The sequence below is a fragment of the Aquarana catesbeiana genome, linkage group LG02, assembly GCF_042186555.1.
Source record: "Aquarana catesbeiana isolate 2022-GZ linkage group LG02, ASM4218655v1, whole genome shotgun sequence".
Lineage (NCBI taxonomy): Eukaryota > Metazoa > Chordata > Amphibia > Anura > Ranidae > Aquarana > Aquarana catesbeiana.
In genome coordinates this window covers 66,621,582-66,638,128 of record NC_133325.1, presented here as the reverse complement: position 1 = coordinate 66,638,128, position 16,547 = coordinate 66,621,582, and the positions used below count along the sequence as shown (strand labels likewise).

The 16,547-nt window shown below is 45.3% G+C and overlaps 1 protein-coding gene across 1 annotated transcript in view; it reads right to left on the bottom strand.

Annotated features, from left to right (window-relative positions):
- CEP295 (centrosomal protein 295) overlaps window positions 1-16,547 on the bottom strand; it is a 129,517-nt gene that overhangs the window by 98,153 nt on the left and 14,817 nt on the right. The window contains 2 exon segments of the mRNA XM_073612999.1: window positions 512-636; window positions 14,772-14,972. Of these exon segments, the coding sequence (XP_073469100.1) occupies window positions 512-636; window positions 14,772-14,972 (326 nt within the window).

Genomic DNA, 16,547 nt, shown 5'->3' with positions numbered 1-16,547 from the left:
CCAGATGAAGTCTCCATAGTGTAGTATTTATTAGAATTGTATGTTAAAAGCCAAAATAAAATGAATCCTAAAAACATGACAATGAGTGCCACTGCCGACACTTCCACTTATAACACAGTATTCTCATCTCATGGCTGTTCATTTACTTTTGGCGCTACACACTATCCAAAATATGTTCTCCAGTCATCTCCTCCCTGCTCCATCTTCTTCTACTTTTACACTGAGGCGCTTTACAGGAGCTACAGCACTAAAAATAGCGCCTGTAAAGAGCCTCTCCCGTCTCTCCAGCGTGAAAGTCCTGCAAGCCGCATCTTTATAGCGCTGTAGGAGCGGTGTATACTGTTTTACCGCCGACGCTTTTACCGCAGTCTGAAAGTAGCCTTTGTTTTTAAGACTTGAGAAGGTGAACCGACCAACATTGCAAACACTGCTTCAGAGACTAAACGTTACAGTAGCTAAACAAATCACATCGCCTTCAGTTTAAAGTGCAGGTTCTCATATCGCTGCTTACCAGGTCTGATCTTTATGTTCCTTCTGTTTGTGTTGCTTTAGCTCCAGCAAGGCCAATCTGTGCCTCTGCTCAGCCTTCTCCTTGTTCAAAGCTTGAATCCGCTCAATTTCTTTCAAATCTGGCTCCTAGAAGAAAAAAAAAAAAAAAAAAAAAAATTAAAAAATAATAATCACCTTTTACTAAACTAGTATAGCATAGAATGACTTACTAGTCTCAGTCATCCTACAGTAGTTATAAAATACAGTGTCACGGCTAAGTAAGCCAAATGGCTCCTCAAACAAACACACATAAGTCTCTACCATGCAGTTCCTGGCAATGTATAAAGTAGTACAATCAGACAGTTGAGCTGGCCAGGAAAAAAAGTCGGTGAGAAAGCGGAACAGCACTGGCACATACATAGAGGTTGAACACTCCAAGAGAAAACAATGATGAGCAGGAGAGAGAGAAAAGAGTAGTGGTCAACATTAGTAAATTCTTAGGCTGGAGGTGAGCAAAAAACACAGGACAATAATGCACATGGGAATCCCTTTAGAAAGCTACCACAAAGCTAGAACTAGGTTGTGTGCTGAAAGCTTTTTAAGCAAAAGAAGATAAAAAGGAAAATAATGCCGTGAAAAGGTTTGTGTATGCCAATTTTTGGCCTCATTCACACTTTGGAATGGAGCCATTAGCGATTACAAGCAGGAGACCTAGCGGGGGTTCCCAGCGATCAGAAGCAGGCAGCAGCCCCATTAAAAGAAACAGTAGGCAGACAGCTTCCACAGCTAACTGGCTGCTCACAAGTAAATCGCTCATGGAGTGAATGCCTGCGAACAAATGGCCCTGGACATAGTCTGTCTGCATCCAGGGCCAACCATTGGCAGATAGCTGCTGAATGAGCAATACTGAGGGAGTATAAATCAATATATGCGTATCAGAGTTCATAAGTGATCTTGAATGGAGAAAATCAGAAAACCTCTAGGAAAGGTGAAGAAAGTCCCAAAGAAAAGCCCCTCAATGTTCTGCGGAGAGGATTTAAATATGAAGACTGTATTTTTATTTTTTGATGTTGGTATTCCATGAGAGGAGTTTTTCAGATTTTATATTTCAACCACTTTTATGCTATGTACGATTAATTTTTGTATATTCACACACATTTTATAGTATAGCAGTTTTTTTTCTACATATTTGGCATCTTTTGTGTGTATCCCACAGTTAAACTGCTGCTTTTTGGGGGGGTTTTGGTATAGTGGCAGCGCAGTATTTTTTCTATTTCCTATATAATACTGCGGGAGTAGCTGCGGGAGTTGTCAGCCTCCCTCTGCTAATCCTAGGGAAACCTGGCTAGGTCTCCTGCATGTAAATCGCTAACAGAAAAATAAAAAATACACAGAATGTACAAATAAAATTCTGGTAAGCATTTGGCACAAAAATCTAATCTGGGCTTCAATTTATTGAAGCTAAACAAAAAAAAAAAAAAAAAAAAAACCAGAAACACACCACATTCTCTATAGATTGAGTTACCTGCAATGAAGGATGTCACACACTTTGCAGGCAGCCAAAACCTTTAGAAAGAATGTTTCTTAAATGGACCTTCCCCGCATTAAGGTAAATAACCATCAAGTACCGGTTTGAGTCCTCTCTCGATCCAGCGCTGTGCCCAGCTGCAACCCAGGACCCTACATTCGCTAAATCTGGTCTCCCACAGAACTGCAATTATTTTATTAAATATAAACTGCTAAATACCTTTTCTTATCAGCAGTATATAGCAGTCTTGTGACTTCTATCAGTGTCTGGTTAATTAACCCTTTAGGTTCCACAGTGAGTATAGCAAGCATGCTTTACTGCATAAACAGACAGATTTTATTGTTGGGGGTTTAGTAACACTTTAATACTCCCTTTCATATCTGCCTGGAGTTCAACTTTAAAGGCTAAGCTCACCTTTAATGATGATGATGATGATGATGATGAAGGATGAGGAACGAGAGGGGGAGGGGGGATGATGAAGGATGAGGAACGAGAGGGGGAGGGGGGATGATGAAGGATGAGGAACGAGAGGGGGAGGGGGGATGATGAAGGATGAGGAACGAGAGGGGGAGGGGGGATGATGAAGGATGAGGAACGAGAGGGGGAGGGGGATGATGAAGGATGAGGAACGAGAGGGGGAGGGGGGATGGGGAAGGATGAGGAACGAGAGGGGGAGGGGGGATGGGGAAGGATGAGGAACGAGAGGGGGAGGGGGGATGGGGAAGGATGAGGAACGAGAGGGGGAGGGGGGATGGGGAAGGATGAGGAACGAGAGGGGGAGGGGGGATGGGGAAGGATGAGGAACGAGAGGGGGAGGGGGGATGGGGAAGGATGAGGAACGAGAGGGGAGGGGGGATGGGGAAGGATGAGGAACGAGAGGGGGAGGGGGGATGGGGAAGGATGAGGAACGAGAGGGGGAGGGGGGATGGGGAAGGATGAGGAACGAGAGGGGGAGGGGGGATGGGGAAGGATGAGGAACGAGAGGGGGAGAGGGGATGGGAAGGATGAGGAACGAGAGGGGGAGGGGGGATGGGGAAGATGAGGAACGAGAGGGGGAGGGGGGAGGGGAAGATGAGGAACGAGAGGGGGAGGGGGGGATGGGGAAGATGAGGAACGAGAGGGGGAGGGGGGGATGGGGAAGATGAGGAACGAGAGGGGGAGGGGGGGGATGAGGAATAAGAGGGGAGGGGGGGATGAGGAATAAGAGGGGGAGGGGGGGATGAGGAATAAGAGGGGGAGGGGGGAATGAGGAATAAGAGGGGAGGGGGGAATGAGGAATAAGAGGGGGAGGGGGGGAATGAGGAATAAGAGGGGGAGGGGAGGGGGGGGAAATGAGGAATAAGAGGGGGAGGGGAGGGGGGGGAATGAGGAATAAGAGGGGGAGGGGGGAATGAGGAATAAGAGGGGAGGGGGGGAATGAGAGGGGGGGGGAATGAGAGGGGGAGGGGCTAAAGAATGAGGGGGGAGGAGGGCCCACACCTGGAAAGAACATAGCACAACCATGGTTCCCACAGTTCTTTCACCATGGAGGAGGAAAGACAGTAACTGAGGTCATGCTGGAAGTAGCTTGCCTTTTATGGCAGTTGTAAACCCCGCTTTTGAACTTGTACCTACAGGTAAGGCTCAAAATAAAGCTTACCTGTAGCTACAGTGAATATTATGATGCCATCAATACAGAACACTGTCGCGGGAGTGACGTAATTTCGGTCAAGCCATTGAAATGGCTAGAGCCAGCGAACGTGGAAGACTAAGTGAAGATGGAAGCACCAACAGAGGTGACCGTGTGCGCTGGAGGGCTTTGTTTTAAAGGCAAATCTGTCATGTGCTCGTATGCGATGCATACCAGCACATTATCTTTTAAACCCCCTGGGGGCCCACTTTTTTTTCCTTCAAGGAGTTTACTATCACTTGAAGATCTTAGCGTTTCCCGAGAATGGGGGGGGGTGGAGCTACGTTATCTCCAGGTGCTGTCCTGAAAAACAATTAGCAAAAAAATAGTTAATACACATTATTGCAGGCAAAAATTTGTGCATTATTTAATCCACAGGAGCCTGCAAAGCATTGCATCCAATATCAATGAATTATGGGTGCAATGTCAGGCTCCTGCACACTTCAACTTTGACTATACCTCTGTACAGGCTTTAAGTTATAACGCTGGAGGAAATGCGAGTGGACTATGAGTGCACCGACTACCCTAGTGTAATCCATTGAAAACTACAAGTCCATCCGCCAATGCAACAGTATGGGGGGGGGGGGCCACATGCCATTACAGGGAGGTGGGTGCTTAGAAACATGTTACTCCCAAAGTACAGTTTGACATGCAACATGTTCCTACAGGGGAATTTAGCCTTTAAAGCTGAACTCCAGCCTTTCCTTCAGTGTTGAAGCTGTACAAGCTCCTCTTCTGTACTGAAGTTCATCTCACTGCACACTGTGAGCTTCTTGGGGAAGGGGGGGGGGGGGGTGTAGGTAGGGAAGTGCGACCAGGTTATGTTACCCTTTAATATGGGTGCAACATGAAACCGTTCCAAAAGGTGGTTTATTGGTCTGTTAAATATACAATTAACAGTGTTTTATTATATCTGCTCAATAAGAGCAATTAAAAAGAAGAAATAATAAAAAAAACCCCACACACTATTGATCCTGGCAGAAATTCTGTGCTCATTGCCTCTGCTGATCCCTGATAATTAACATAGTTCCTGGCTATCTCTGAGAACTACATACCGTAGCACCTCTTGCCCATGTTATAGAGATGAGGAGAGGTTCTGTAGTCCTAACACCTGTCATGCGACAACACTGCTCCTCTGTAGATATAGTACAATGGGTGAGTGTTGTCACCCAGGACAGGTAGTGTGTTAGGCCTGGTTGACAGCTATGCAGTTTTTTTTATCCATTTCTACAGTGTTTTTTGCACAAGTCTTTGCCAAAAAAAAAAAAACAAAACAAAACCAAAAACCATGCCAAACTTGTTGCTCTGCAGATTAAAAAGTGGAAATCACGGCAAAAAACGCACTACATGCTTTTCTGCAGCATTTGCATTGAAGTCTATTGAACTAAAAAATGCACTGTTTTGCATTTTTAAAAAGTCCCTGATCCTTTCCAAAAACATGCAGCAGCTCAAAAAAGCATAGATGTGAATGTGTAACATAGGAAACAACCATGTTAAATGGACTGAAGTGCGTTTCTGCAAAAAGCAGAAGAAAAAACGCACAGGTGTGAACCAGACCTTACTGGCAGGATCACCAGGTGTACATAAAGAAAGACGAAAGCAATCACATCGAAGGACTGGTTAGCTGCAATATACTACATATTTGTTGTTGGGTTTAGATACATCTCAAATAAAGATCACACTCTTACAAATGTTTTTTAAATGAACTTTATAGCAACAAAATGCCAAGTCAATAGACATAGTCCTCAAACTAAATAGCAATGCATTGTTATGAGCAGACCAAGGAGTAATAAATTAATCCTTCGCCAAGAGGATTTGGCAGAAACTGGATTACTGTGTAAGGTTCTTAGGCAATTACAGTGGCTTTGTCCAAAAAAAAAAAAAAAAAAATAATAAAAGAAAAACGAACATTTAAAACGTAAAAACAGAAACGTCTCCCAGTCGAAACTGTGCAACAGATTTCATGTTCAGAGGCGTCCTTTGGGCCAGTTCAATACATTACAGGAATTTAGCTTCCTTTGGTCCTGAAAATACTGAGACAGGTCACTGCAGCCACTTTCTACAAATGCACTGACCAGAAGGAGGGTCTGCCCACCAACAGCCCCAATCGCATCGCTGTCAGTGTATACCCAAATGAATACACAAGAGGAAAGCTTCATGGCAGTAAACCAAAAGGTAGGAGCTGGGTACGCATGAAACTCTACCTCAAGCTCAAAGGCTGGCTATACATTAAGCAATTTTTCTTTCCTTCAACTATGGGTTGAAGGAAAGAAGAATCACTTGGATTTCCCCACCAACACATTAAGGCTACTTTCACACTGGGGCATTGGGGATAAGAGTGCCGCCTGTACCATCGCTTATGCTGCCCTTTTCGGCCACTAGCGGGGCATATTCAACCCCCGCTAACGGCCGAAAAAGGGGTTAAATGCGCCCGCAGAGCACTGCTTTGCCAGCACCTAGGTGGCGCTGCCCATTGATTTAAATGGGCAGGGGTGCTGTAGGAGAGGTGTATACACCAGTCCTACAGCACCTCAAAGGATGCAGCTATCAGGCCTTTTTTTGGCGTCCTGCCAGCGCACCGCTCTAGCGTGAAAGCACTCGAGCTTTCACACTGGATTGAGAAGAGAGGCTGTTTAGAGGCGCTATAGCGCCTCAGTGTGAAAGCAGTCTAAGGCCGGGTTCACACCTTTCTCCGCATCCAATTCGCATAGCAGGAGAATGTGACTGGCTCCCTATGAGCCGGTTCACATATCTCTGTTGCGGCTGCAGAGCGCACTGCACAGAAACACTGTGCGTCTTTGGCTCGGTTTCAGGGCCGAATTCAGGCATAGAATCGTCCCTGAAACAGGGACGCCCAGTGCTCCTGTGTGATCTGCAGCGGGTTACAGTGTGAACCCGGCCTCAGTGTTGATCGCTCCCACTGCACTATTGTATTCTGACAGCAGGAGGTTTCCCTGCCTTCAGACCATGATTATTACTGATGCAATCCACATCTCGCGTCAATAACCATACGAAAAAGAAAAAAAAAGAAAACAGAACAGGCTGGTTCTATGAAGTCGATCAGTAGATTGACTTGAGCACAACCCAGCCTGCCTATATCAAAAATCGGCCGGTTCATGCTCAAATGTCAATCTGTCTACGGCCAGCTTAAAATTGAGAATTTTAGTGTTTTTGCACATTTATACTTACCTAGGTGGATGCAGCATCTGCCCCATGCTGGCTGCAACACTGAGAACCGAGAGATCAAACAGCACAGGTTCTCACAGCTCCCCGAGCAGAGTGCTTGTGACTGTCAATCAGCAGCTCTCTGCTCTGCCCCCCCCGCACTCATTGGAGTGTGGGGCTGTGGAGGGGGCAGGAGCAGCGGGCTCAGGCTCTAAGGGCCTCGCCGAGAGGTTGAGCCAGGTACCGGTCAAGGCATGCGGGCGGATGCCGACCCCAGTGTCGCAATCTTGCCCGAGCCTGGACCGGGTCTTCTACGTCAGCAGACTTCAACCCGCTGTCTGTTGAACATGGGGCACAGGAGTGCAGAATAAAGCCGAGCATGAATGAATGGATGGATGAGTATAGCTGAGTATGAATGGATGGATGAGTATAGCTGAACATGGATGGATGAGTATAGCTGAGCATGGATGGATGGATGAATAAAGCAGAGCATGGATGGATGGATGAATAAAGCAGAGCATGGATGGATGGATGAATAAAGCAGAGCATGGATGGATGGATGAATAAAGCAGAGCATGGATGGATGGATGAATAAAGCAGAGCATGGATGGATGGATGAATAAAGCAGAGCATGGATGGATGGATGAATAAAGCAGAGCATGGATGGATGGATGAATAAAGCAGAGCATGGATGGATGGATGGATGAATAAAGCAGAGCATGGATGGATGGATGAATAAAGCAGAGCATGGATGGATGGATGGATGGATGAATAAAGCAGAGCATGGATGGATGGATGGATGAATAAAGCAGAGCATGGATGGATGGATGGATGAATAAAGCAGAGCATGGATGGATGAATAAAGCAGAGCATGGATGGATGGATGGATGAATAAAGCAGAGCATGGATGGATGGATGGATGAATAAAGCAGAGCATGGATGGATGGATGGATGAATAAAGCAGAGCATGGATGGATGGATGGATGAATAAAGCAGAGCATGGATGGATGGATGGATGAATAAAGCAGAGCATGGATGGATGGATGGATGAATAAAGCAGAGCATGGATGGATGGATGGATGAATAAAGCAGAGCATGGATGGATGGATGGATGAATAAAGCAGAGCATGGATGGATGGATGGATGAATAAAGCAGAGCATGGATGGATGGATGAGTAAAGCAGAGCATGGATGGATGGATGGATGAGTATAGCTGAGCATGGATGGATGGATGAGTATAGCTGAGCATGGATGGATGGATGAGTATAGCTGAGCATGGATGGATGGATGAGTATAGCTGAGCATGGATGGATGGATGAGTATAGCTGAGCATGGATGGATGGATGAGTATAGCTGAGCATGGATGGATGGATGAGTATAGCTGAGCATGGATGGATGGATAAGTATAGCTGAGCATGGATGGATGGATGAATAAAGCAGAGCATGGATGGATGGATGGATGGATGAATAAAGCAGAGCATGGATGGATGGATGAATAAAGCAGAGCATGGATGGATGGATGAATAAAGCAGAGCATGGATGGATGGATGAATAAAGCAGAGCATGGATGGATGGATGAATAAAGCAGAGCATGGATGGATGGATGGATGAATAAAGCAGAGCATGGATGGATGGATGGATGAATAAAGCAGAGCATGGATGGATGGATGGATGAATAAAGCAGAGCATGGATGGATGGATGGATGAATAAAGCAGAGCATGGATGGATGGATGGATGAATAAAGCAGAGCATGGATGGATGGATAAATAAAGCAGAGCATGGATGGATGGATGGATGAGTATAGCAGAGCATGGATGGATGGATGAGTATAGCAGAGCATGGATGGATGAGTATAGCTGAGCATGGATGGATGAGTATAGCTGAGCATGGATGGATGAGTATAGCTGAGCATGGATGGATGAGTATAGCTGAGCATGGATGGATGAGTATAGCTGAGCATGGATGGATGAGTATAGCTGAGCATGGATGGATGAGTATAGCTGAGCATGGATGGATGAGTATAGCTGAGCATGGATGGATGAGTATAGCTGAGCATGGATGGATGAGTATAGCTGAGCATGGATGGATGAGTATAGCTGAGCATGGATGGATGAGTATAGCTGAGCATGGATGGATGGATGAGTATAGCTGAGCATGGATGGATGGATGAGTATAGCTGAGCATGGATGGATGGATGAGTATTGCTGAGCATGGATGGATGGATGGATGGATGGATGAGTATTGCTGAGCATGGATGGATGAGTATTGCTGAGCATGGATGATTATGTATGGGATGGCTAAGCATGGATGGATGAGGCGGGAACAGATCAGCGCTGTGAGCACTACAGATCCAGCCCACAGCGCTGCAGCACCTGATCTCTCCCCTCTCCGCTCACACTGTACAAGAGAGGGGAGAGAGGAACCGGACATGACGCCGGTTTGTTTACAAGTGATCGCTCCGTCATTTGACAGAGCGATCACTTGGTAAACGGCCTTAGTCAGCGGCCATTTACGGTTATCTGCCAGGTCCACGAATATTCCAGTGTGTGCGACCCAGGGATCGTGCAGGAGCACCATTCTGGGAGGACATCATAGTACGCCCTTCCAGACTTATCGAGCCACGCTGTAGCCATCATTCAGCTATGGCGCAGTCGTAGTGGTTAAAAAGGTCCAATATATGTTTTTTGTTTTTTTTTTAATAAGTGTGAAGCAATAAAATGCTGCCCCTTACTGCCAAGTTTATTGCAGCTGAATAGAGATCTGCCCACACACTAAACTGCTGCAGATTAGTGTATGGGCAGTGTGAGCAGGCCCTTAGTGCTCAGAGACTGAAACAAAACAGAAATTTTTCTTAAAAGGATAAGGTCACCTTTGTGAAATGTTATATGTTCCACCCATATTTAGGATGCAACATGTTCCAGCTCCAGCCTCCTCTCCTCCAGCTCCCCCTTACCCCACCTTCCCACACCGTTGGCTGCTGACGCCATTACACAGCACAATGCTTACGCTGTGTCATTTACTCTTCTCTATGTTAAAAAAAACCTGGTTGAGCCCGACCGTTCCTGTGTCCCCCTGTCTGTGCTGACCACAGTAATCATGACTGCTGAACCATGATTACCATGGCCAGTTTACGTGTCTCCTTCATCCCGCTGCTCCCCTCTCTCCCCCCTCCCTGCCTGTCAGCTTGGGAGTCTGTAGCATTAGTATTAAAGGGGTTGCAAACCCTTGTGTTAAAGGTAACAAATGAAGATAGAGGAGAAAAGCGGGACTTTGCGTGAGGCATGTTGGTGAAGATGTAAACTGAATAGTATATGCTAGAATATGTAATCTAGGGTACGTCCTATACATAGTTGTGTCCACCAAACGTAAACCGGGTATGAATAGTATAAAAGTTTAATTGCATAGGTCCTAGAACCAAATACAGTCATGAAAAAACATCATATGCAACATTTAAGCATGTAATAGACAATATATTGGAAGGCGTGATAAAGACACTGGTTGTACAATTTACAGTAGAGAATACAATGTATGCTGGATGAATATGTGCATCGATAGTTATTAACTCAACGCGTTTCTTGGCTTATAACCAATCAGGAGTCTGATGCAATTTGGGCTGCAATGAAACAATAAACATGTATTAATATGTGGGCAGATATATAGGAAAAAGATGCAGAAGAATTCAAGTTTGCCATCGTACTCACAGACAGTGTCTTGGTCTATGATAACCTAAATCCTAGAATGCAGCATTGATCTGGGTCTACAAAGACTCCCCCGGGGTTGAGGCAGGAAGCTCGCCCCAGGAGACCGTCGGCCACAGCCACCAGATTGACCAGGGTGCACATAGGGGCCGCCAGGCAGGGACAAGCAACGAGGCCACAAAACCCTGAAATGACTGTGAAAAAATAAAATTAAATTAAGTGTTTGAACATGGGACAACCGTGAAAAATAGATAGGGTGACCAGATGGTGAGAAACCAAAGAGTGAGTGGATATGGAGAATAGACCGGAGCCAGAAAAAGACAAGCAAAGGGAGATGAGGAAGTATGTAAAGAGAATAAGGGAGAGAGTGTGTGCAGCTAAGACCCGCCAATGTCATGCACGCCCCCGGTCCGCGGCATATAATGGCGGCCCCATGCCGGGTGCATGTAGGTTTCGCTAGGGAATTGTGGCAATTGGCCGGGCCCATCACTCTCACTACACAGGTAACTTCGTTGCACATTTCCACTTTGGTCCTTCGGCCCCTTAGCTGCACACACTCTCTCCCTTATTCTCTTTACATACTGCCTCATCTCCCTTTGCTTGTCTTTTTCTGGCTCCGGTCTATACTCCATATCCACTCACTCTTTGGTTTCTCACCATCTGGTCACCCTATCTATTTTTCACGGTTGTCCCATGTTCAAACACTTAATTTAATTTTTTCACAGTCATTTCAGGGTTTTGTGGCCTCGTTGTTTGTCCCTGCCTGGCGGCCCCTATGTGCACCCTGGTCAATCTGGTGGCTGTGGCCGATGGTCTCCTGGGGCGAGCTTCCTGCCTCAACCCCGGGGGAGACTTTGTAGACCCGGATCAATGCTGCATTCTAGGATTTAGGTTATCATAGACCAAGACACTGTCTGAGTACGATGGCAAACTTGAATTCTTCTGCATCTTTTTCCTATATATCTGCCCACATATTAATACATGTTTATTGTTTCAATGCAGCCCAAATTGCATCGGACTCCTGATGATTGGTTATAAGCCAAGAAACGCGTTGAGTTAATAACTATCGATGCACATATTCATCCAGCATACATTGTATTCTCTACTGTAAATTGTACAACCAGTGTCTTTAGCACACCTTCCAATATATTGTCTATTACATGCTTAAATGTTGCATATGATGTTTTTTCATGACTGTATTTGGTTCTAGGACCTATGCAATTAAACTTTTATACTATTCATACCTGGTTTACGTTTGGTGGACACAACTATGTATAGGACGTACCCTAGATTACATATTCTAGCATATACTATTCAGTTTACATCTTCACCAACATGCCTCACGCAAAGTCCCGCTTTTCTCCTCTATCTTCATTTGTTACCTAATTGGGATGGAGGCATGTTGGTGCATTTTTTATAATTCAGTGGACACGTCACACCCCCATTTTTTGATACCTTGTGTTAAGGTGAAAAAACTTCTGGCAGTGAACGGCCCCCAGCCCCCACGTTTTACTAACCTGAGCCCCATAATCCCCCTCGGTGGAGACGCACTCTCCCGCTCTGCACGGGGTCCCGGCTCTTGATTGGATAGATTGATAGCAGCGCAGCCATTGGCTCCCGCTGCTGTCAATCAAATCCAATGATGCGGGCGCCGGGGCCAAGTCCACCATGCGTGTCTATGGACGCAAATGCTGAACTCGGGAGCGCTCCTGCCTGGTTACCCCCCCAGATCGCTTCTCCGAGGGGGTTATCTGATGCAAGGAGGAGCCGTGAGAGCCACCTAGGGACCCAGAATAGGATGCTCGGGGCCACTCTGTGCAAAACGAGCTGCACAGTGGAGGCAAGTATGACTTTTTTTTTTTTTTTTTTTATAACAAAAACAGTTTACAATCACTTTAAGAAATCCTGTAATCCGCTCTGTTACAAGATTATATAACAGGGTGCTCACGTGACCTTCTGCTGCTCTCCTCTCGGCTGATGTCAGTGGGAAATCTTGCGCCCCCCCCCCCCCCCCCCCCCCCTGGTGCTCGGAGCGGGGATGGAGAGCAGCGGGAGGTCACGCGAGCGCCCAGTGGTGCTGTAAATAAGCTATTTTGCACAACAATTTTACACACACCCACTGCACATTAATCTTGTAACAGAGAGGATAACAGAATTTCTAAATATTTCCTTTTAAAAACATTCTGTTATCACATACTTAGTTGAATCTGTAAGGTAATGTGGTATCCCTGCTAAAACTCCAGAGCATTCAGGGAATAAAAGAAGGCAGTATATATTTAAAAAAAAAAAAAACCCCAACAACACTTGTGCAGCTGTTATATCCCACCCCAACATACACATTACCAAAAGTAATGCATATGAACTTTAATGGCGTCTTAGTCCGTAGAGTTCAATATTGAGTTGGCCCACCCTTTTCACCTATAACAGCTTCAATTCTGGGAAGGCTGTCCACAAGATTTAGGAGTGTGTCTATGGGAATGTTTTGAAAGAATGGTCATAGCACAATTGTGAGGTCAGGCACTAATGTGGACGAGAAGGTCTGGCTCGCAGTCTCCACTCTAATGTATCCCAAAGGTGTTCTATTAGGTTGAGGTCAGGACTCTGTGCAGGCCAGTCAAGTTCCTCCAGCTCAAACTCGCTCATCCATGTCTTTTATGGACTTTGCTTTGTGCACAGTCATGTTGGAACAGAAAGGGGCTTTTCCCTAACCTCTCCCACAAAGTTGGGAGCATGAAATTGTCCAAAATGTCTTGGTATGCCAACCCCTTAAGAGTTCCATTCACTGGAACTAAGAGGCCAAGCCCAACCCCTGAAAAACAACCCCACACCATAATCCACCCTCCACCAAATGATTTGGACCAGTGCACAAAGCAAGGTCCATAAAGACACAGATGAGCGAGTTTGGGGTGGAGGAACTTGACTGGCCTGTAGAGTCCTGACCTCAACCTGATAGAACACCTTTGGGATGAATTAGAGCGGAGACTGCGAGCCAAGCCTTCTCGTCCACATCAGTGCCTGACCTCATAAATGTGCTTCTGGAAGAATGATCAAACATTCCCATAGACACACTCCTAAACCTTGTGGACAGCCTTTCCAGAAGAGTTGAAGCTCATGTGCGTGTAAAGGCAGGTGTCCCAATACTTTTGGTAATATATTGTAGTTAATAGGCATCCAGATAACGCAACTCACCGCTTTGATATCCTAATTAAATAAAAAGTGGGAGTAGGATGAGACAAAATTTAAAAAAAAAGCAGTGATGCACCGAATGGTTTTTTTGGTGCCGAAACCGAAAATAAATCTTCCTTGATCCCGAAAACCGATACCTAAACAGCACAGAAACCGAAAGTGACTGTTTTTAAAAATATTTTTATACAGGAGATAGTCAGCGACTGGGGACATGGTACAAGAGATCAATGCAGCCTCACCAGTGCTCTTCAGATGCAGCCAGCCTTGTCCCCATTGCAGCCAGTGAAGGGAGAGGAGAGCCACCGCCTGATTACAGCCTCAGGAACATCACAGCTTTCATTTCAATAGCTGTGTGTTCCCCGCTGAGCGCTGTCACATACAGCCCCTCCCCCTTGTCCGGGCACTTTGATAGAGAGATCACCCGCCCAATCCTGGCAATCCTGAATGTGACGGCGCGCAGCGGGGAACACACAGCTATTGAAATGAAGGCTGTGATGTTCCCGACGCTGTAATCAAAAAGGCGGCGGCTCCCCCCCCCCTTTCAATATAGGAAGTCCCCCTGATAGGCGGCACCAGGGGCGGGGGCAGAGCCCCGCCCCATTTTCGGCACCAGTAACGGCAAAAATTCTTTCGGCTTTTTGCCGAAAGGGCCATTTTCGGCCGATACGGTTCGGTGGCCGAAATTTCAGTGCATCCCTAAAAAAAAGGTTTACCAACAGTATGTAATAAAATCCTTACTTTACCCGCATTTCTGCTAAATGCAATGCAGATTGCCCCATAAGGTTGTCCACACAAACACATCGATATACCAGCATAAAAAAAAAAAAAAAAAAAAAAAAAAAAAAAAAATACACCACAGAGGTATAATTATAAATTAATGAATCTGACATTTAGCATAACATTCACTGCAGCCGAATTGCACAAGCATTTTAAGGGACAGCGATTCACCACAAGTGAATGTTTGGTGAAAGTTCAGTTTACTAATATGCCCCTTAGTCTGTCCTGTTACTGTTTCTACAGTGGGAGAAGCCTTACATTTTCCTTGGCCTGCCGATGTCCCTCTCCTATGGCATTCAGTGCAGACAGATAGACCTCCTCCAGAGCTCGGAGCTTCTCAGCCTGAGCTTCTTCCCATTCGGCTCTCAGCTCCTCTGCCAAATGCTGGAGCTGATGATCTCTCCGCTCCTTCACATCCTGCCGGATTTGCTGGGCGATAAACTTCTCCTGTTCTCTGACCTAGACGACAGAAGCCAATTAGCATCCTGGGAAGACAACTAAAACCATCAATACAGTAACTGGATTAAATTGAACCTGTCATTTTTAATAAAAAAACGAGGGATGATCTGTCTCAAGCAACTAATAGTAACCAATTCAAACATTTATTCTCCAAACGTAATTTATCAAAATAGATCAGGATGAAGTGCTTGTTATACCTGTACATAGGGTGTCATTTAAATTATAGTCGCCCCTGAATATAATAAATATATAGATAGAGATAGAGATGATAGAGATTTGAGTTGAGAGGTCAAATCGATTCAAAATTTAAGCAAACCGCGCTGGTCCCGAGGAGCTGCAGGCAGGAGTGTTTAGGCGAGGCCGCAGCTTCGGCCTAGCCTGTGAGAGCGGACGCCACGGACTTGCCTAAAAACTCCTGCCTGCAGCTCTCCAGGACCGGCGCGGTGTCCACAAAAAAACAAACCCTCGATTCAAAACGTGAAATCATGTTTTTTTTTTTTTTTTAAAGAAAATCTGTATGTATGTATGTATGTATGTATGTATGTATGTATGTATGTATGTATGTATGTATGTATATATACACACTATAGAAGATAGAAATATCTGCGCTATGATGGACAACAATAACGTACAGCAGCTACACACTATAACCCAGATAGTAGGCACATAAGCAGATATATAGTGTGTGCCACAACTAAATATTAAAGTGCAAAAGTGTAAACAATATCCATGGTGTAAAACCATAAATCATGAAAATCAATAAAACAATAATCAGTACAGTGCACAACAGCAATTATTTAAGCAAATGTCCCATGTATCAATGTGTACAAAATACAAATATCCATATTCTATTAAAGTTAATAAGTGACTTGAGTTCATAAATAAAATCCTGGTGCGCTGTGAAATGAATCATTCATAGATAGTGGGACATGAGAGACTTGGCCACGTGAGACCACCGCCAGAGAGAGACAGGAGGCTTACCAGAAAGCCAGTGACCGCTCTTATTCAGGGGGGGTCATACAAGGATTGTTGGATCTGAGATCCTTTTGAAGTATCCTGATAACTGGAGCCCTAAAAAGATGTCCCTATGTGCCGGGCCTTCACCACCATATGGCGCTGAGCGGTAGTCCAGTCCAGCCCAATAGCCAAAAGTGCAAGTGAATGGATATAAAAAAAGAAAAAAATGGGAAAAAAACTCCAATAGCGTGCATGATGACCCACAGCAGAGTCTCTCGATCAAGTAAAAAGTTGGAATTCCAAAACAGAGTAAAAACACATCAGCCTGTGAGAGCGATCGCGCAGAGCATGTGTGCGCGATTGGCAGCACCTGTGGAAACCATCTTGTGGTGAAGGCCCGGCACATTGGGACATCTCTTCAGGCTCCAGTTATCAAGATACTTCCACAGGATGTCAGAGCCAAAAATAAAGAAAATGGGTGCGAAGCCAAATGCAATAACATACACTATCAAACCTGATGCTGCTCCTAAGTGATGACTAAAGAACAGAATGTAAAACAGTACAGGGCGCAACAGTAGTGAAATACCAAAACAAACTAAAAAAATCAAAGTGAATATA